Source organism: Drosophila albomicans, chromosome 3 (genome assembly GCF_009650485.2).
Source record: "Drosophila albomicans strain 15112-1751.03 chromosome 3, ASM965048v2, whole genome shotgun sequence".
Taxonomy (NCBI): Eukaryota; Metazoa; Arthropoda; class Insecta; order Diptera; family Drosophilidae; genus Drosophila; species Drosophila albomicans.
This window is the reverse complement of record NC_047629.2, coordinates 38,247,412-38,269,772: the sequence shown is the minus strand read 5'-3', so window position 1 is coordinate 38,269,772 and position 22,361 is coordinate 38,247,412. Positions and strand designations below refer to the sequence as shown.

Genomic DNA, 22,361 nt, shown 5'->3' with positions numbered 1-22,361 from the left:
GTGAAAATTTGCTCTACTGCCATCGTCAAACGGTGTCGTCGTCGTCGTCGTCGGTAGAGAGCGAGAGCGAGCGCACTTTTGCACACTCTCTCGCAGTGGATGTCGGGTCGGTCTCTCACTCGCTCTCTTCCTCGCCCGCTCACACACACTTGCATTGAGTCATAATCGTGCCGATTGCACGACTGACTATTGCAGCAGCAGCAGCAACGACGTCGCCTCCTGCTCACTTGTCGTACTCTCTCACACACACACTCTTGCATATTATTAAACTCTGCTGCTCCACCATGATCGCACAGCCCTTTTGACTTGGCCTGACCCATTTGGGGGCCCAGATAGTAGCTGCAATTGCTCGCCACTTGCTCCACTGAAGTGAACGCACTGGGTCTGGGTCGCAGCAACTATTAGACAAGAGAGCCAGTATTTCAACTCTCCACTCTCTCTAAGTGTGAGTGTGTATGTTTAGTATGCATGCAAGTTTGCGTAAGTGTGAATGTGTATTAGGGATCTTGTCAGAGGAATTTGTTTGACAAGGAAATACAAAGCAGCAAACTTAACGAAAAATAATTGAAATTATTTTGTTTGGTGTGTATAGAACATTGACATTTAGCAATATTATTAAAGAATAATTGGGCATATATAATTATTTTATATTATTATGTATTTTTTGATCAGTTTGTTGTTATTACTGCACCACTGTGTCCTGTTTGCTGTCCCCTGAGGAGAAATGCAATGCAAATGCGCATGTGGCACACAAACCCCCTTCGCCTACCCTTCCCTAAACACACACACACACACATACTAATAAATAGGTTCAGCTGCAATACGTCTACAAACATACAGCAGCAACATGCTCACAAACTTACATACATAAACAGCAAACAGCAGGCAGAGAGCGACAAACATTTTTTACTCTCCCAAACGCAAAACTGTTACGTTTGCTTTGCCATTTTGGCGCGCTCACGACGCGACGACAGCGGCAGAGGCAGCGACTGCGAAGCCGACATCGTTTTCGCAATAAGCAGCGCCAACAACATTTTGTTGGCTCGCGCTCTTCCAGTTGGCGCGAGCCGAGCAAGCGAGCCCCATTCAGTCGCCGTCGCAGTCGCTTGCTCATTTTTTTTGTTTTGTGTCGTTTTTCGTTTCTCGCCTTCTACGCCTTCCCACCTGTCTCTCTCGCAGCTACAGCTGTGTGCGTGTGTTTGTATGTGTACTTCGTGTCTGTGCCAGTGTGTCTGTGAGTGGGGCGCGCGCGCGCTTTACCAGAAACGTCGACGTCAACGTCGCCATCGTCGTTGTCGTTGTTGAGCATCGAAAACGACAACAGTCAAGCTGCAGTCGCGTCGCAGTCGCCGCCTGCAACGTTTGTTTGCGCCTAATAAACACTCGGCAGTGCTTTTTGTGCTGACTTTAGATTTTAGTTTTGCTGATACCGTAAGAGATAAATGACGTGCCGCGGCTGACAGCAGCAGCAAAAAGCAGAAAAGCGACAAAAGCGCTTAAAGCAAAACAACATACAATATAACAAAAATAAATACGTAGCTATAGAAGCTAGCTAAATATATTAAATATACATATATATGTACCAATAATATATAATAGTTGTTGCCTTTACATTAACGTAACGTAACGTTTCCGCATTGCACGTTGCGCGTTGCACGTAGCGCGTAGAAGTTTTCATGGCCTGCCACAAAAATGTGTTCAAGTGCAGCAGGCGGCGCCGGCAGCATAATTAAGTGCAACAAAACAAAAGAATTACCTCAAAAGTCGCAGTCACGTAACATGTGCAGCAACGTAACGCCAAACGCAACGTAAACGTAGACGTAGACGTAGAACGGTGTTGTGTCTGTGTGTGTTCGGAAGTGTGTTTGTGTGTGAAACGTAACGACGTAACGAGAAACTGCTAAAATGATAATGGTGCAACATTTGGTGGCCGCCACGGCGCACAATTTTGCGACGGCGGCACTCTCCAATGTCTCCTCCTCCTCCTCATCTTCGTTGTCCAGCTCATCGTCCATCTCCAGTTCGAGTTCCAGCTCATCATCATCGTCATCATCGCTGTTGTCGCTGTCATCTGCCTGCTCCACATCGTCGGTGTCGCCAGCGGCATCGCCAACAGCGGCAGCTGAGTGTGCCACGCCCACGCCAACATCGACGCCTTCGCCCGTGGCATCGCCCACATCGCCAGCCAGCGTCAAGGAGACGCAGCAGCAGCTGGAAACCGAAACAGAAACAGAAACAGCTATCGAAGCGGGAGCAACAGCAATCGAAGAAGCAGCAACAGTAAACGAAGCAGCAACAGCAATCGAAGGTGCCATAGATGAAGTCAAGCAGACAGCAGATGAGCGAGAAAGTTCCAGACCTGCAGCAAGTTCAAGTCCAGTGCAATCCTTAAACCAACTGGAAGCCAGCAAGGAGCCAGCTGAGCAGCCCGCCACAGTAGTTGAGCAGCCAGAAGCTGAGCTGGAATCGCAGGAGGAGGAAACCGAAGCAGAAGCCACAGATTGTCGCGAGTTCAAAGTGCTCTACAATCATCTGAGGCAGCAGCAACATCAGCAACAGCAACAGCAGCAACATCAATCCGAGCCAGACAAGACGCGCAGCACCCTCGACGATGTGTCAAAGATACTTTGGGAGCGCAAGCAGCAGCTGCAACGCAGCAGCGTCATCACCAGCAGCAACGAGTTGCAAGTGCAGCATCAGCTGCAACTGCAACAGCAACAAATGAGCGACATCGAGGACATTGAGGAGGAGACAACGCTCGAGGAGGATGCCGATGCGGACATTGAGGCGGATGCAGATGACGAGGAGCTGCTGGAATTGCAATACCAAGATGGCTATGACTCACCCCTCGATCTCTCGCTGAGCAGTGCAAACACAGCAGCAGCCAATGCAGCTGCTGCCATTGCAACAGCAACACAAGCAACCACAACGCATCAAGGCATCTGCAGCAGCAGTCGGCGACGTGGACGCACCTACTCCGGCACCGAGTCCGATGAGGATGCAGCGACGCATTGCGAGCGCACAAGGATGCGCCTGAAGCCGGCAGAACGTTCCGCCGCCTACAAGAAGAGCTTGATGAAGCGCTACTGTAAGTGAAGCCATTAAGCCAAAAGGGAATAAATATTTACTCCTTGTAGTACACTTATCTATACCCTAAGTCTCAAATATGCGAAAAGAACTCTTCTATTTATTGGGTCTTGCTGAATTCATTGATGAATTCCTGTCTACTTTTCAGCAGTGCAAAGGTTTTTTCTTATATTTTTGCATACATCAATTCTTAACTGAATTCTTTGCTACTCTTTATCATATTAGTTTGGTTATTTACTTTTTTGGGGTCTAGCTGAATTCGTTGATGAACTCCTGCCTACTTTTCACTAAAGCCTTTCTTTATAAATGAATTCTTATTTGAAATATGTTCTACTCCCTAACATATTTGTTAGAATATTTAATTTTTATAAAAAAAAAATGTTGGATCTTTTAATGTTATGTTGCCTCATCTTTCGTTAACTTGGCCAAAAAGGGGCCGCATTAAAATGTTTAGTTTAACTACGTAATATTTTAAAATGTTTAGAAAAGTACCCCATTAAGTATTTATTTATCTTTCATATTTATTGATATTTCCCAACCGTTTATTTACTAGACCTAGTCACCAAATATTGTTTAACTTACTATTCCCACGTACTACTTATCTGAGACATCTAGAAACTACTCTTTCGACACACTCTACACGCATTTTAATAACATTGCTGAACTCTTCCCTTCCCTTGTGGCATCTTTTTCACCTCTTACTTGTTTTTGCATCTTTCCCTAGACCAGAGATTGTGAAATGTTTGGCAATTTGGCAATAGCAACACTAACATGCTGGTGAATTTATAACAAATAACAAAAGCTCAAAAAGAAAAAAAAAATAGTATGCTCCCGTAGCAGCAGCAACAAAACAAAAAACAAAAAGACGTCCAAACGCAAAATAAACATTATTTAAAATAGCGCAATTTCCGCTGACGAAGACGACGACGACGTCGATGGTGCTGCTGCTGCTGCTGCTAATGCTGTCGCTGCCAACGTCGTAGTCGGAGCAAAAGAGCGACGGCGGCAGCGACAGCGGCAACGGCAGCTTCGTAACAGTTTCCTAACCCACCTCAACAATTTTATTGATTACTTTAGGCGGCAAACGGCACAGCAACAACTACCACATACTACAAAATGCCAGCAAACAGAGCCACGTGAGAGTGAGAGAGCATGCTAATGCTAATATATGTGTATGTGCGAGGAGCTTTCTAGTGAGCGGCAATGCCGACGCTCAACTATCAAATGCTCTCAGTGCTTTGCTTTGCTTTTGCTTTTGCTTCGTTTCGCTATTCGCGCTGCATTCACAATGTATGAGCGAGTGTGTGTGTGTGTGTCGTAAATTGTAATGTGGTTGCTGTGCAAGTGTACGTGTGTGTGTGTGTGTGAAATAGTTTCTCAGTTGCTGTCGCTGTCGCTGCAAAGTGCCAAGGCGCCAACTGCCAACAGGGGGACTACTGTGTATGCTTGTGTATGTGTATGTGTGTGTGCTGGCACTTGTTACATGTGTATGTGTGTGTGTATGTAGACTGAGACTGGCTGTAGGTAACCCTTCGTTTAAGCTGGCAGCAACTTGTTTCCTCTATTTGACACGGGCGTCTCTTTTGACTGTTGCCTTTGCTCCGATTTGGCTATAGGGAATCATCTTAAGATAAATACAAAGTCTCGCACACACACACATACAGACAGACCTTTAGTTGTGTGTATGTAGCAAAGAGAATAAAATACATATACTTTTGTATATACAAGTTGGCAAAAAGGGCGTCAGGTACTTGAATTTTTGTATTAGCGGAAATGCGCGTCGCTCGCAGCTCTGCAAAGTGGGCGTCCCACTTAGAATTGCGAAATGAGAAATGCGAATCTGGATTGAGGGGGATTCGGATTTAGCTACGGATTGTTGAGCATATGGCAATGACAGATTTATGCAGGTTGCCAGTTGTTGAGAGCATCTGCCAGCAAGTTGGGAGAATCTTTATGTTCTAGAAGTAGTTGCAATATAATAGACATCACTATAATTTGCATGATAATTGCTACAATATACAATACAAAATATTTGTTATTTCTATTTATGAATCAAGCACATATTGTAGTAGTATAGAACTTACGATTAAACCCATAATACTTTCCACTTAATCGATTCCTTTAGATATATTATGATATATCAGTAAAGAAATGTGTTATCTAAAACTTAAGATCCTTTCTTATTTCATTGTTGGACATTTATTAATTTGTTGTATATCAGTTAATTTGTATCTTTTCATATTAGAATAGTTCTGGGTTTGATTGATTTATTATATATATTATTTATATATATATATTATATATTATTTGACTCAAGACTCATTTAAACATGAAATTTATGATTTTTAATCAAAAGAATCCAATACTATAATAATTTTAGTATATACATAATTATTTATTATAATCGTTAGCCTCGCTAAAAAGTATTACAAACTTTATCCCAATACACATACTTTGTAAAATCGTTAAACACGCTCAACATCCCCTTATAAATCGTTATTAACTTCATCTGCATAAAGTGTGCCAACAAATCGAAATACTTTTTTTTTATTATATTGTTAACTTGCAGTAATGTGGGAATTATCGTTGCTCAGATAATACCCGGCTTATTGCTATCATTTCACAAGCACACACACACACACACACACACATGCGAAGTACATTTACATTTACTTATGCATATTTATGATTTTGCTCTTTAAAATTTTCTGGTAAAGCATTCAAATCGCTCCTACAATAAAAAACAACAAAAAATTAACCGCAATGGCCCGCAGAAAAGAAAAGTTGAAAATGCTGCTGGTTCCTCAAAACAAAAAAAAAAAAAAAACAAAGGCAAAAACAAAAACACAAATCAAATGCCAATGCGTTGAAATCAGCAGTTAAAGCTGAAGATTTGCCTCCTGATCCCCTTTCTGAAGGCCCCCAAAAACGTCATAATCACTGCTGCGAACGTCATCATGATGCAAATTCTTTTGAAATTTTCGGCGAAAAAACAAAAGCCATGGAAAATATTTCGTTTGTTTCGTTTACGAAACTCTTTTTAGCTAAAAACTTTAGTTGGGTATTTTTTACACACACACATACATACATACGTATACAAACATTCATGTATGTATATTACATTTTCTTCTTACAACATGCAATCATTTTGATTTTAACCTTTTTCCTACACGACTTTTTATTATATATTTGGACTTTTTGTTTTGCTTTTGATTTTGTTTTACCTTCAACCTTTTGGGGTTTCAACCATAACAACATCATCGTCATTGCCTCTCGTTTACTTCACTCTCTACCCTACCATAGTGCCGCCCACACACTGACAAACACACCAACAAACACACGCAGACACATGTAAACGTACAAAACAGAATGCGAGGCAACTTTCAATTGCGACATGCGGCGAAGAGCGCAACGAGCTTACAAGCTGTTACGCTCTCTCTCTCTGTGTCAGTCTCTCACTTTTGCTCTCTTTCGTCGTCGCCGCTGTAGTTGTTGTTGTTGTTTTAGTTGCCTTCTGTCTTGTGCTCCCCTTTTACATGATAAACCAGCCCAGCTTCAGCTTCTGTTGGCGTGCGTGTAAGTGTAAGATTTGCTGTCTGTGTGTGTGTGTCAGTTGCTGTGGGAAATAGTGGAAAAGAGCGACAGCGTCGTGCACACCTCCCTCCCCTGCCACCTCTCCACCCCACCAGCAACAACTGCACACAACGAGGTCTGTTGCTTTGAGGCCTAACGCAAAACATTTTGAGGTAGGTTGGGAATAGATTGGCAACAACTGAGCACACACACACTGACACAGACAAATGCATGGCCACAGAGAGAGCGACAGAGATAGATAGCCAGACAGTCAGATAGAGTGAGTGTGTGAGTGAAAGAGATAGCGAGCGCAGCGCGGAAAACTTAAATTTCTCGTTTCAGCGCAAGAAATTAGCAAATCATTTTCTTTAGCTTAACCCAAATACAGCAAAGTTTTGTTTTTTTTTTTTAGAATTATGTAAGCCAAGCCATGTCTCGATATCTGTCTATGAATATGTATGTGTGTGTGTGTGTCTCTATTCCCAGTCTGTGTGTTTTGTAAGCGCATTTATTTGGCAGTGGCAGTTCTCCCAGCATGGTTATTGCTTGGGGTCTCCTTATCTGTCCATTGATTGCACTGCGATAATTGATAATAAGCATGGCACAGAGAGAGAGAGAGAGTGAACGAGAGAGTGTGACTGTGTGCGTGTGTGTGTGTGTGAGAGAGAGAACTGAGAGATTATGTCACATTTCACAAATGCTATACTAGACGCACTCGGCACATGGCAAAACTGTCGCAATGTAATTACAAAATCTGATTGGAAAAAATTAGCTAATCAGATAGCGATGTTGTTGCTTTATTCTGCTGTTAATTGCATGGGGAAAAGCGTGCGTGTGAGGGAGACAGAAAGTTAAGTGCATAGGTCATGTTAGTAAATCAAAGTTGCAGCATAGCAGAAGATTGTTTCTACTATACAGTATATAGCAGATAAGATACGGGAAAAAGTTTCTTGAGAGATCTTTCAACAAAATCATTGAACTAACAAAGCAATTAGCACTTGTAATGCCAAAATATTGGCGCGTGACAGTCACAAATATATCATAGTTTTATTTATTGCTATATACTATATAGCATATAAGCTCGCGTATGTCTTAGAATTCTGCAGAGAAAGTGCTAATTGTGGCAAGTGTGAGAATTCGAAGAAGCAAAGCGAGAGATGCGAATTCAACGAAATTATGTAATATCCGGTAGAAAAGCAATAAAAGCTGAATACAAACATCAACAAAAATTAAGCACATATATTAAAAATGACTTTATTTCTACTCAAGTTTATAAATAAAGAAAGATCTTCAAGCACATATAAAATTTGACTTTATTTCTACTCAAAGAAAGATCTACTTTGTTCATTTTGCAAATAAAATCTTGATTATAATAAAAATAATCATTTTAATACAAGAATTAAATCGTATTTAACGTATAATACAATTTTTCGTATTATTCATTGATCGTATAATTATTTGCCCATTCTTTTTTCTTCAATTATTCCATTATTATATAATTGTTAGCCAATCCTTTTTTGTGAATTATGCAAATGTCTCGTTAATTATGCAACTCTAATGAAGTCGAGTGAAGAAATTACCTTGTGTAATTTATAACTGAATTCTAATTTCTTGAATTTCGCCATCCCAATTCATGATGACTTAACTCTTCTTTAAATAGACTGAAAGAAAGTAGTCAGGGTACTTTTACCGTAAGCACTTAAATAAAGACGAGCTTAAGACAAGAATGATTGCATGACCATATATAACAATAGATTGCCATATAATCTCTTGTCTGCTTAAGATTAATTACACCAATGATTTAATTCTAAAATCTATGTATGTATGTATGTATGTGTGTGTGTGCATAATAGAAATTTGAAATCGGAAACTCGTGAAATTGTTACAAAATTTCGTTTAGTTAGCTAACCAAATTGCGTTTCAGGTAAATGAGTCAAGCACAAGCGGGAATAATAAATAATTATATACTTTTTTAGCATATACAACCCGAAAAAGAAACACAGTTCTCGAATTTATATTACATAAAATTCTATATGGCGATCGAAAGAAAGAAATGGCAGCAGCAATTAATAAATAAAACTCGTATCATTTCTTAATGCGGAAATATTGACGAGCAATTTTTGTAGTCGCAGCGTTTTTTATTTTTTTGTTGTATACATCTTTTTTTTTGTGATTATATTTATTTATTTTGGTGCTGCTCCTTATTTTATTTTTTTTGTTGCTATATATTTGTATATAATATGTGTGTAAAAAACAGCGACAAAAAGTAAACACACAGTTAGCATACAGCTGCATTTAATGAGAATTTCGCTTTATATGCCCGCATATACATATGTGTATGTGTGTGTGTGTTTGCTTATACAAGCAATAAGAATCGTGTGTGTGTGTGCGTCTCGCACTTGTTTGCATGTGTGTGCGTTATCCGCGAGACCTTGAACTTGAGACTGAATTTCCAAAAAGCGCACAAGCACACACACACTCGCACTCACATACACTCACTCACACACACACACAGTCGCTCACCAACAGTCACAGAGCCAGGCAAACAAATGCGCCCAGCGACGCCGACGGCGACAGCGACTCACAAATACAAGAACAAAAGAAGCAACAAAATATACACGATAGCCGACTGCGGCTTTTATTCTTTGCACCCCACACACACACACATACTTACATACGTACGGAGCAGAGCAAAGCGACAGAGCAACAGAGGCATGAAAGCCAAAATAAGCCAGTCAACAACAACAGCAACAACAATGCGCACAGAACAGGAATTTAGCAAAAAAGAGTGCGAGAGAGAGAAAGAGAGCGGGAGATGGGGAAGAGAAGAGCGCCAGTCACAAAAAAAAAACGCAACAACAAAAAAACTGGGAACGGAAAGTGGGAATGAACTGGGAACTGAGTTCGCTGACGGAAGCAGTCGACGGTTGGGGGAATGCGGGAATGTTGGAAGTGGGCAAAAGGAAGAGGACAACAACACACACATATACACTTGCAAGTGTGTGTGTGCACGTACAATAGCCAAACAAACACATAAATTATAATATTTAAATATAGAACTTTTGAGTTGTTGTCGTCGTCGACGACGTTGTCGCTGTTATTGTTGTTGTTGTTGTTGTTGTTGTCGCAGTTGTTGTTGCTGCTGCTGTTACTCTTGTTGTTGCTTTCTTTTGTCTGTGTTTCTGTTATACGCATATTACTTTTGGTTAATCGGTCGTCAGCGTCGCAGTTGTTGTAGCTCTTACTCTTATTGTTAGTTGTTGTTGTTGCTGTTGTTGCTGTTGCTTGTGCTGTTGTTACAGTCAAATTGAAATTGCTTTCGCTGGATGTGAAACATTCACACAAAACACAAACACAAATACAAACACAACTGCACACACACACATAGGAATGCACATAAATTTTTCGGCTCTTGTTATTGTCGTTAGCTTTAGCTCCGTTTTGGCAAAGTGCAATAAAGTATGTATATTGCATATATTATATATATCAAATATATGTATGTACATATATATATATATAGTATGTTGCCTTTGTGTCTGTAAATTATCGCAAATATTTACACACAAATAAAACAAACTCGCTTGCTTTCATATGTAAGTTAAACAAATACGAACAGATGTCAATGCATATTTTATGTGTTCTAAGAGAAATACATCGATAATTATATTATAATATATTATTTTATTTTTGGGGAAATTCCCTAAGCTGTTTTACTAAGTAAGTTATTTCTGCTGTTTAATTTTCATTATATCAATGATGATTGAAAAGAGTTGAAAAAAGTTGATATGCTAAATTTTTAGTATACTTTAAATGTTATATTCAAATGGTATAATCATAATCAATTGAACTACATATATTGTATTTTTTCAAAAATTTTCTTGAACATATCCAAAAAGAACATTTTTCTTAGTCATTAGAATAAATTTTGTATAAGAAAAGTAATATTATAAGCTTAACTTAGTCGAGTTTGTAGCAATGCAAATTCTATAAATTCATACAGAATATGTCGATAATTCTATTATATTATATATAGCTAAAGTTTCCTGTAGTTATTATTTTTATTTTATCATATTTTTTCTTTTAAAAGTTTCTCAAATTTGTCTTTGTTGCTTTTTTTACGATCAATTTAAAACGCCGAACTTTATGAACCTTAAAATGTAAATTTCGAATTGCATATTTTATTCTACAGTCAGATCGCTTAATTTGCTTCGTTTTTTTTTGTTTTTTTTGTCAATTTATTGAAATGATTGCTGATATTTACTGCTTTCAGTTGACGTAAATAAGCAAATACACAAAAAAAAAAGATACACGTAAATAAGTATTTGCATTTAACGCAGACAACAACAATATGGAGGCGCTTACCTAATTCCTTATTAAATCAAATTGTTTTTAAGCCAACTTATCAGATTTGAAGCCAATTCATAGTGTGTGTGTCTTTCTTGAAAATCGATTTCAAAATTGATTCGCACAAAAGAAATGATTTGATTTATTACTCGCTCTTTGCGACCGCCCACAAAAAAAAAGCAACAGCAACAAATACAAAACATTAAATAGGCCAGTAAACAAAATGACGCAGCAGCAACAGTAAAAACAACAAATAAAACAGGTGTTGCTTTGTGGAGACTGCTCGACTTGCAGATATCCTGTAGTGTAGCAAGTGTCAAAACTTTCGCACAAGCGAACCGAACATGTTCGAGTACTAAAGACAACTAATCACGACAACAACAACAGCAACAACCGCAGTGACAACAATAAAGCGATGCATACCTACATTGACCTACTATTCGCAAATGCTGCGGCTCCATTGTGTGTGTGTGTGTGTGTGTGTGTGTGTGTGGATTGTGGATTGTGATGTAACTGTCCCAAAACGCCGCACACATATCAACGAGGCAGTTCAAGTCCAAATTCAGCCGGGGAAATAGTACATAAAATATATACACATATACATACATACAAATATATATAAATAGGCAAAAGAAATACATGACTTTACCGTTAATTACACGAATAGACACAAACATACCGACAAACATGTTGGCCAATTGTTGTTTTCTCATAATGTCTATCAAACTGTTGTTGTCTTTATTTCTGTGCTCTTTTTTCGTTTTTTGTTTTTTATTTTTATTTTTATTAGACCGCATTTTTAGAGGTCAGCGCACATTTGGCGCACCATTGCAATGCGAAATGTGGTGTAAATTGGGTGTTTCGCTTCGTTTTGCAAGGAGCTCAGCTCTTAATGCAGCCCACATTGCGTATGCGTGATGTTGCTTAGCATATTGCGCATACGCCTGTTGTTTACGCTCCTTCAGCCATCGAATAAATAGAAACTAGGAAGTGTTTTGCTCTGTTTTCAAGATTAAAATACAATATATACTATAATATATATTGGCAGCAAAACATTGCGTATACGTGATATTACGCATACGCCAGGTGCAACCGAAGATTCAAGAATATCTCCACTCGACAGTTGTGAACTTTAAGCAGCAAAAGTATAAACACAAATTGCTTATATATATGTATATCTTATATTACGTATACGTAAAGTGAACCCACTCGAAGTACTCACACGTCACGCATACGCCTTGTTGGCCATATTGAACTCAACTCGGCATATTCACGTGCTCTGATTTCCCACAAATTCTGCGGAGCAAAAATATTCAGCAAAACAATTGACAGGCATTTCCGCCAAAACCAATTTCGCATTTAAGCAACTAATCGGCCAACCAACAACAAAAACAACAAAAAAAAAAAAGAAATATTCTCAACAAAAAAAAAAAAAAAATTGTTTCGTGTTTCGTCTAATGTTTACAATTTCCGCCAAAGAAATAAAAGTTGTTTGTGCACTGCAAAAAAAAAAAAACTAAATAAAATATCGAACAGTCGACGCTGCAGTTTCGTACGATGCGAAGCAGCTGTGAGCGAGAAGTGAGGAAGAAGAAGGCGGGGGCGGAGACGGGGGAGGCAGAGAACAGGTAGAGTGTGGCCAGCTGATTTTGCAGTCTGCTGCTTGCTGCCCGCAATTTTCGTCACGACTTGCTGGCTACACACAGGTCGAAGCCAGCATTTTTTGTCGATTTTTTTTTAGGTAAATAGCAGTGCATGTGTGCCATATTTTTACAGCAGTTTTTGTTGAATTTGTTGTATGTAGATATTCACATTTATATCGTATAAATATGTATATATGCCATTTTACATGCTTCTCATTCACCCACAACAAGCAAGCGAACGAAACGAAACGAACGAATTGAAACGAAACGAAAACGAGACGCGAGGCGACGAGGCAGCGAATTGTCTGTAAGCTTGTATAGGCACAAATACAAATACATACATACATACCGAGTGTGTGAATGTATTTAAAAAGCTGTAAAAAGCGCACACACTCAAACGTACAGCGTACAACATGCAATAATGCAGCCAGCAAAGCATAAATTGTAAACTCGTCGTCGTCGTCGTCGCTGGCGACGTCGCTGCCAGCAACAGCGACAGCAACAACAACGCCGACAAGCCTTGACCTGATTTCTCTTCCTCTCTTGCTGCCAATTGTACATGTGTATGTGTGTGTGTGTGTGCGTTTGCATGCAAGCTTTGTAGCTGTGGTTATTGTTGTTGCTTGCACACACACTGCACATGCGAGAGTGAGAGCGAGACAACTCTATGTGTCTGTGTGTGTGAACAGCTTGACATTCAATGCAATTCTGTTTTTGTGCTTTTTTTTCTTTCTGCGCTGCTGCTGCTGCTGTTTCTTCTTCTTCTTCAGCTGCTGCATAAAATAAGTGAAAATGCACTTTTACTTTTCAACAACAACAAGATTCGAAAGAAAAAAAAATATTGTATGAACGTATAGCGAAAAACACAAGTTGAGCATTTTTCTTGCGTTGCGCCTCAATGCACCGACAACAGCAACAACAACAACAACGAGAGCAAAAGAAAGTGAGATGCAATTTTTTGTTTCACTTTAGCTTTAGTTGTTGTTGTTGTTATTGTTGCCTTTGCGTTTTGCCTCTTTTCTCACTTTGCATTTCTTTTGTCATTGATTTTGTTGTTGCTTTGAGTTCATGGCTCGCCAAATTGGGGCATTTAAATTGTGAGTGTGTTTTGTTCGCGTTTTTTATTTTTTCCAACCCTCTTGGCGACTTTTGCATGTCGCTCAACATGCCAACAGCAACAATAACAATAACAGCAACTTTTTTTTTCTGTGTGTAATTATGTATGTTGCGAATTACTTAAGTATTATTAGCTTTAAATTCCATGTGAGTTTAGACATTTTGACAGGTTTCAGTTGCCCGCAGAGGGCGGTGAAAAAAATAACAAAAAAACAAAAAAAATACATTCAGTATTTGAAGTTACTTGAAGTTGTTACTGTTGCTGTTGTTGTTATTGCTGTGGTCGAGGATGATGAGATAAAGTCGCTTTTTAATTGGGTCGCTACAGTTGCCAGACATTTTTCGAGTGGTTTCGCGTCGAGTGACAAATGAAGCCTTTAAAATTAATTACATAGTTTTGCTCATTTCAAATATTTGGATAGCGCCACTTTTGGATTTACCGCTAAACAAAAGGAGGGTTGAAAGTGCATAATTGGGCTAACAAACTTGACAGTGAGAAACTTGTTACTCGTTGCAGTCAATTGAATAAGTCAATTAAAATAAAGAAGACAAAAATAAAATGAAATTATAATAATTTTGTTTTTATAATATAATCTGAGTTGTGAATACCCTAAATAATAAAATGATATATATATATTTCAAATTTAATCAAAATATACAGCTGTGACCATTGAAATAGCAGTGCGACAGAGAAAAGACTATGTAACCGTTTTTTTTGGTTATTCCTTTTTGTTAGTTGATCGCTAGCACATCGTTTTTGTAAAATGAATCATAAAGATAAGAAAACAGCAAAAACCCCGTTAGATTTGATCAGTTTTTCTGAAATTTTGATATTTTTACCCAAGTGCACCACTTTTGGGCTGAACATTAGAATAGCAGTTTTTTCTTTTCTTCCACTAAAAAAGCCGAAATTGTTTTTAATTTTATGAAAAGTGAGTTTAATCTGGTTTATTATTGTAGTTTATACGACAATACACTATAACTATAAAAAAAAAAATTAATTTTAGTGTGTAAAGGACCTAACTGGTCCAATGTAGAGAGGAGGTCCTTTCTTGAGCTTAGGAAGGAGCAAAATTGTATAAAAAAGTTCTGTGTCGCCTAAAATGTTTTACCAAAATGGTTTTCAATGACATAAATTATAAATCAAAGCCTGAAAACCGTAGTGTGATACAAAAAACCACAATTTTAGAGGACCGATGCATAGTGCTCTTCAGCTAAACTAATCCTTTTGCATCCTGTAGGGATATTAAAGCAGGGCTGAGTTGGGGAATTAGTGAAGTGGATATTGGCCGAAGACTGGTGGATACAAATTTGAATACCCGAAGTCCAGAAAAGGTGCAATTACTTGGTTATAGACATCTCAAAGCGAGGTGGGAGTTTGCCAAGCGCCACTTGAACTGGCCACTTTCCAAATGGCGTAATATTCTTTGGACAAATGAGTCTAAACTGGTGTTAATTGTTAGAAAAGTTCAAGACAATATGTCCGTTGACCACCAATCACCGAAAATGACCTAAACCATACCCTTAAGACCGCTAACCATGGTGGTCTTCAAATCATGATCTGGGCATGTTTCTCATACAGTGGTGTGGGACCTATAAATATGATCGATGAGATCATAGACCAAGAAATCTTTGAAAATATATTAAGAAACATCATGCTGAAGTATTCTCAGGATGAAATGCCCCTTCAATATGGACTTTTCAGCAGAGCCACGAAACCTAAACACACCGGCCAACTGGTCACGGAGTGGTTTGGTCATGAAAAAACTGATGTAATGCCATGTCAGCAGAGTTCCCGGATTTAAATCCGATTGGGAACTGATGGAGGACTTCAAGCATTATGTTGCCAAGAAATCCCCGACATCTAAGCCACACCTTTGACAAGTTGTACAGGAGGTATAGGGCCAGAATCCCTGCAAGCGTTGCGAGGACGTGGTAGCTGTGAGTCTCTAATAGCCAATAAAGGCTACACAACAAATTATAAGGTCGTATTCAACTCGAAATTTAGAAGGATTAAGTTATTTATAAGATTTTTTGAAATTTATTACATTTTTGTTTTTTCACTGCTATTTCAATGATCTTCATAATACGGACATTTTCATATGTTAATATCCACATTCGGAAAAATATTGAATTATCCAAAATGAAAAATATGTTTAATTATCGCAAATTAAATATATTAAGCTGTTATAAAAAAATTTTGTCTCGAAGTTGTGTTTATAATAATATTTTTCAACTTTAAATGTGTAGGTCGTCTGCACTGCTATTTCAATGGTCACAGCTGTATATGAAAAATACAATACAACTTAGTCTTAAAAATTCGTCGGAAGCACAAAAATCAAATATATTTCAGCTTGTAATATATTCACGTTTTATTCCCTATAAGACTGTCTGCATATTATATTGTTATTTCACTCCATTCAACGTTTGATACGGCTAAAATATGCAAATTTCCGGCTGTGAATACTTGCATACAAATTGACTTAATTGTAAATTAATTATAGATTATCTATACAATAAATACTAATTAAATGCTTTTTGCATATTTGTAATTGCAGATACTGAAATTCCTATTGTCAAACAATCAACCAGTCCGTCACCTCATCAGCAGCAGCAGCAACATCAGCAACAGCAGCAGCAACAACATCAACAACACCAGCAACATCAACAGCAACAGCACCTGCAGCAGAATCAACAACAACAGTCTTTTGGTGGGGCAACAACATTGTTGCACATCAAGACCGAACAGAATACGCTCTTAACTCCGCTGCAGCAACAACAACAACACAGCTTACACAGCAACAACAATGGGCATCCACAGCAGCAGCAGCAACAGCAACAACAACAGCAGCAACAACCTTTGGCCATTCCACATCGGCCATTGCTGCACAATCTGCTCAGCGGCGGTGCAATTCACAATCCACATCACAGAAATTACACGACGGCCACAACAGGTGAGTGCTGAATACTGAAAACTGAGTACTGAATGCTTGCTGAGCACCAGCCCCAAAGCCATAGCAATCGTCTTAGCCTTGCAGCAGCCACAAACAGCAGTAGCAACAGCAGCAGGAAAGCCAGGTGAAGGTGAACCACTGCACACGCCCTTTACTGGTTGTTGTTATACTTTATACCCTACTACTAAAAAAGGGTAGCGGTGTATTATGAATAAATGTCAAAGCGAACATGTAAACAACAGACAGAAAGGAAGGAGTAAACATAATTCTCTATGAAATTAAGTGCAACTGTTTTAGTTGCTTTAGTCATAAAAGTCCATTAGAAGAAACTTTTCTACAATATTCTAAAATTGAGAGAGTTGGAAATTTTTGTAGAGTTCATAATTCCTAGAGCAAGGAAGACTTTACATAATTTAAGTATACAGATAGTTAGAAATGTATAAAACTAAACTATAAATATTAAAATATTTTAGTATCGTTTCAAAATATAGTGAGTCGGAAATCTTATAGAGGGCTTCGTGGACTAAAAAGAACAATTTTTAATTAATATTAAAATAATTTTGTGGTTTTAAAAAAATATCCATTGTGGTTTCAAAAAGTAGATTTAAATTAAATGAATGAGTCGGAAATCGTAAGCTTCTTCTAGGACTAAAAAGAAGAATTTTCAATAAACATCTAAATAATTTTGTGTTATTAATATGTCATGTATTGAGTTCTTAGATTCAAATTTTAAATATTTTGTTTTTTTATGATAATAGTAAGTTTTTTGTAGTAGAAAATTCTATATATTTATAGCTAGGAGATGACTTTCGTAATAAATAATATAATATTTTAATATTATTAAGATCTAAAAATAGGCAAGTAACGAAAATTCGAGTATCTTAACATACGAAAATATTTTATATATATGAAACGAATACTTTTATACTTTTTTTACTAAAAATTATGTTATAGAGTATCTTGTAGTCGAGCACACTTCACTCCACTCAAACTTGAAATGCAACTGCTCAAGTGACTTGGCCAATCTCGAACATCTTGTTAATCCCTGTCCTTCTTCTTTCTGCTTCGCTGTGCAGGTTCATTTCCGCCCAGTCCGGCGGATAGCGGTGTGTCCGACGTGGACAGCTCCAGTTCCGGCGGCCAGCCATGCGCAGATGAGTTGAAGGCGCGCCTTGGGGGCATGCCCCCAGCGGCAGCAACATCAGCGGCAGCAGCATCGGCAACATCATCGGCGTCCGCAGTCGCTGCAGCAGCAGCGGCAGCCACCCACTCAGTGGCAGCGGCGGCGGCGGCTGCAGCAGCGGCACACCTGCATACGGGCACATTTCTGCATCCGAATTTATACCAGAACAATGCGGCGAATTTGCGGAATATATGGAGTCGCAGTGTTGGGGGTGAGTATCGAAAGTATTCGCAAGTGAAACGCATAAATACACTACACATAAAATACATACAATTCTATGGAGGCAAAAGTTCAGCAAACGAAAAATGACAGAATAGCAAACAAATGAACAGCTTGCACACACACTTCCATACATACAAATACATATGTATGCAGTTGTACATACGCACACACACACACACAGACACAAAAGCGACACAATCAATTGCAATAAGAATGTGTTGCACTCGTCCGCTTTTATGCTTTTGCCTCGCTTCGTATGTCTCGCTGTCTGTACGTATGTGTGTGTGAGAGTCTTTGCTGTGTAAAATCTGTGGTCATCGACACATTGCCTTTGCGCAAATTGTGAAGGTCACAACGACAACGACAACGGCAGCGACAACAGTCAGCGCGGCCAATGTGGCAATGCTTGGCTCCCATTGCTTGCTCTCTTTTACTCTCGCGCTCTTTTGGAGCGCCAGAGAGCGAACCCGAAGACGAACACCAACGCAGCTATTGCAATGATGCGACGAAAAGACACGAACGAAAAACCGAACGAACGAAACGAAACGAACGAAAGCGTGCGTTGCTCTCTCGCACAGAGCTTGGCGCTCGCATTGTTTGTTGGGGTTTGGTGTTGGTGAGCGACTACTTTTGATTTTATTCACTCGCTTTGGCCCCTCTCCCACTCTCCCCCTGCCCACCACCCACCACCTAGCGTGAACCGACCGAGCGACCAAGCTGACAGTTGAATTGGGCAACGGCAGCGCCGTTGACGCCGGATGTAAAACAAAACTTACTAAATAGCAGACAAACTTACAAACCACTGTTGTGTGTTCGTGTGTGTGTGTTTTTTGTGTACCTGTGAAATCACTGTTACAGTGGTCTGCAGATGATAAACATGCGATCGAATCGACTCGTTAACTAACCGCACACTCTTTTTCCATTACAGTGCCCGATAATTATTATGGCAGCAGTGGGTCGAATGGCGGCGTCGGCGGCGTCAATCCAGGAACGCCGGGAGCCGGTCCGAATTATCTGACAACGTCCTACTTCAATGCGCCAACGGCAGCGGCGTCGCAGCGCAACACAAATGGCAACGCCTTTGCCACACATCAGCATCATTCCCTGCAACATCAGCAGCAGCAGCAGCAGCAACAACAGTCGCCACATGCAACGCAGCAGCAACTGTCGCAGCATCACCAGCAGCAATTGCATCACCAGCAACAGCAGCAGCAACAGCAACAACAACAACAGCAGCAGCAGCAACAACAGCACACGCAATCACAACTATCGGCGACGCATCCACATCAGCAGCTGCACAGCGCAGCAGCACAGCACACGCATTCCACTATTGCCAATGCGGCGGCAGCAGCGGCGGCGGCAGCGGCCGCAGCATCGGTTGTGAGCAGCAGCAGCGCCGTCGCAGCGGCAGCGATGCAGAGCGTCATACAGCAGCCGGCGACGTCGAGCGTCAACTATGATCTCTCCTATATGCTGGAGCTAGGAGGCTTCCAGCAGCGCAAGGCGAAAAAGCCCCGCAAGCCGAAGCTCGAGATGGGCGTGAAGCGACGAAGTCGCGAAGGATCCACCACATATCTGTGGGAGTTCCTGCTCAAGCTGCTCCAGGATCGTGAGTACTGTCCGCGTTTCATCAAGTGGACGAACCGAGAGAAGGGCGTCTTCAAGCTCGTCGACTCCAAGGCGGTGTCACGTCTCTGGGGCATGCACAAGAACAAGCCGGACATGAACTACGAGACAATGGGACGAGCTCTGAGATATTACTATCAACGTGGCATCCTCGCCAAGGTGGATGGTCAGCGTTTGGTCTATCAGTTTGTCGATGTGCCCAAGGATATCGTCGAGATCGATTGCAATGGCGTATAGAGAAATAGAGAGTAAGAGAGATAGAGAGTGAGAGAGAGATGGCATGTAAATAGACGTAAACCTTACGGAATCGGTGGCAATAGAATGGGAGCTGAACCGGCTAGCGGCAATAGTAGAAATATAAAAAACAGAGACAGAGATAGAGAACGAAGAGAGATAGCGAAGCATCCAAACTAAGCAAATATATATATATATACTATATAGAAAGATATATACTATGTGTAAGTATATATATAGAGAGAGAGATTTATTGGTACGCTACATTGTAATTGTTTCGATAAATGTGAGGAACGGTGTTTTTTGTACATGTTGAGTTTTTCTAGGTCTAAGATCACAGATCACACACAGTTGTATTCTATATAAAAACAAAACTTGCGGAAGAGTATAAATTACATAGTTGCTAGGCGAATATTCAAATACCCTACACATGTGTATGCATATTACATCATAGTTACATATATGTACATATTCTAAACATACACAACAACAACAACAAACAGAAAAAACTACAAAAAAAAAATACGGAAAGATAAGAGATGAGTTTAGTAATTAATGATCTATTCATTGGCTTTAGTGTTTTAATTGTAACATTTAACGTTTAACATTTAATTATTATTACAATTGCATATTGTTATTATTATTGATTATTATTATTATTATTGATGATCGATCGACGCGTTCTTATTGATATTTGATATGTGTGTATGTGAAACAAGAAACCTTTAGCTACGAATTACTGTATACCTAGCCTAATATATCTACTGATAACCCTCAATCCCACAAAACTTCCCCGACAAAAAACCATAAACTTCCCCCTTAAATCCATTTCCCATCATCAGCCCAAAAGACAGCTGCTGAATCAGATCTCGGAATTCCCAAAATTCCAGATCTCTTGTGGCTTGTCGCTTGGGCTCATTGTTTTTGTTGCTTATTTTATAAAGATGAGAAATATTTCTTAGTTTTAATTAGGTTTATGCTTAACAATAGTTTATTTATTTAAGTGTTTCTTCTACACCCCCCTGCCCAAAATCCTAACTGCAGCCCAAACATAAAAAAAGAAAGAAAAAAAGTAGCTGCTGGTCTAAACTTTCTTTGTAATTATTATCTCATAAGTTTTGTATATTTAAAGAACAGAAAAACAGAAAACAAACAAACCACAACAATCACAACAGCAGGCGCATTAATCGAAGCTGCACTGTAACACGACTTTCGGATAAAGCAAAAAATGTGAAGCATTAAGTACAGTGGAGCTTCGCATGAATGACAGCTCTCACGCTAACAAAAACAAATATTCTATAATACTTTTAGAAGAGATGGAAAAATTAATTTACTTTTGGTCTGAAGCTTATGTCTGAATCGATTTTTGTAAACGCTTTTTCATTTGTTGTTAACTACGTCACACTGCCACAACTCTACCATCAAGTAAAGTAATAGTTCCAATACTACAACAACTATACAACAACAATAATTCTCAATGCAACACAGACACACACATACTTGTTCACACACCAACAATTTCCAAACACTGCCCAAAATGTGCAATCTCTTAACTGCATAAACTAAACTAAAGTTAAATTAAATGAAAATAAGAAAGAAACAAACAAACAAAACAACAAGATGAAGAAATGATAATGAAAGAAAAAAAAAAACAAACTCCTAGTTCTATATACTATTCGATATTTCTTTTATACATTATAATAGTTGCGTTCTCTAAGTACCTTTATCTTTATCTTTATTAATTGTGTATGTCAAGCAAAACGGAATGAAAGAGGTTTTTCGATTTTTCGATTTCAACTTTTTGTTCAATGATTCGAGAGAATGATAAAGATGAAAATGATAATGATAATAATGCTGATGAATGAATAAAAAAAAACAACAACAAAGTGAGTTTTGAGTTTAACTCTGTTCATTGTAAACATTTTTTATGATTATTTTTTATTATTAAAATAAAATTATTATTTCAATATGCATGAGTTTTATTTATCCAAAAAATCGTATAGTATTTATCTATCTATGAAACATAACATATATACATATATAGTTATAATGATCCGTAAACATACAAATATTTGCAACCCGCTACAAATTTGAAATCTACATATACCTCCCATTAAAAGTACATAAGAAACAAACAAATACAATTATATACATACATTCATACATTATATATATATACTCGAAAGTCTATATAGAATATATACAGATTAAATACATATTTTAGATAAATTTAGATGATGCATTTTGTAGCTTAAGGCAGCAGAATACTCTCATGAACTAGATGAGGACTCAGTTTTTGAGGTTTCGAAATCGGGAGCGTGCATAGAGAAGATCGGAAACGGAAACGGAAACGGGGAATGGAACGGGAGCAGCAAGTGC

General features: G+C 38.9%; 1 protein-coding gene across 2 annotated transcripts in view; it reads left to right on the top strand.

Moving 5' to 3' along the window:
• LOC117567933 (ecdysone-induced protein 74EF) overlaps window positions 1-21,670 on the top strand; it is a 49,103-nt gene extending 27,433 nt beyond the window's left edge. Inside the window, exons 1-4 of one of the 2 annotated variants that reach the window (XM_034248221.2) lie at window positions 1,117-3,088; window positions 16,322-16,717; window positions 17,794-18,111; window positions 19,051-21,670. In XM_034248221.2, the coding sequence (XP_034104112.1) occupies window positions 1,906-3,088; window positions 16,322-16,717; window positions 17,794-18,111; window positions 19,051-19,985 (2,832 nt within the window). In that variant the 5' untranslated portion in view covers window positions 1,117-1,905 and the 3' untranslated portion in view covers window positions 19,986-21,670. Of the gene's footprint in view, window positions 1-1,116; window positions 3,089-16,321; window positions 16,718-17,793; window positions 18,112-19,050 lie in introns of those variants that run through there. The other variant, XM_034248222.2, reaches the window with a different exon arrangement.
• Window positions 21,671-22,361: the final 691 nt, after the last annotated feature.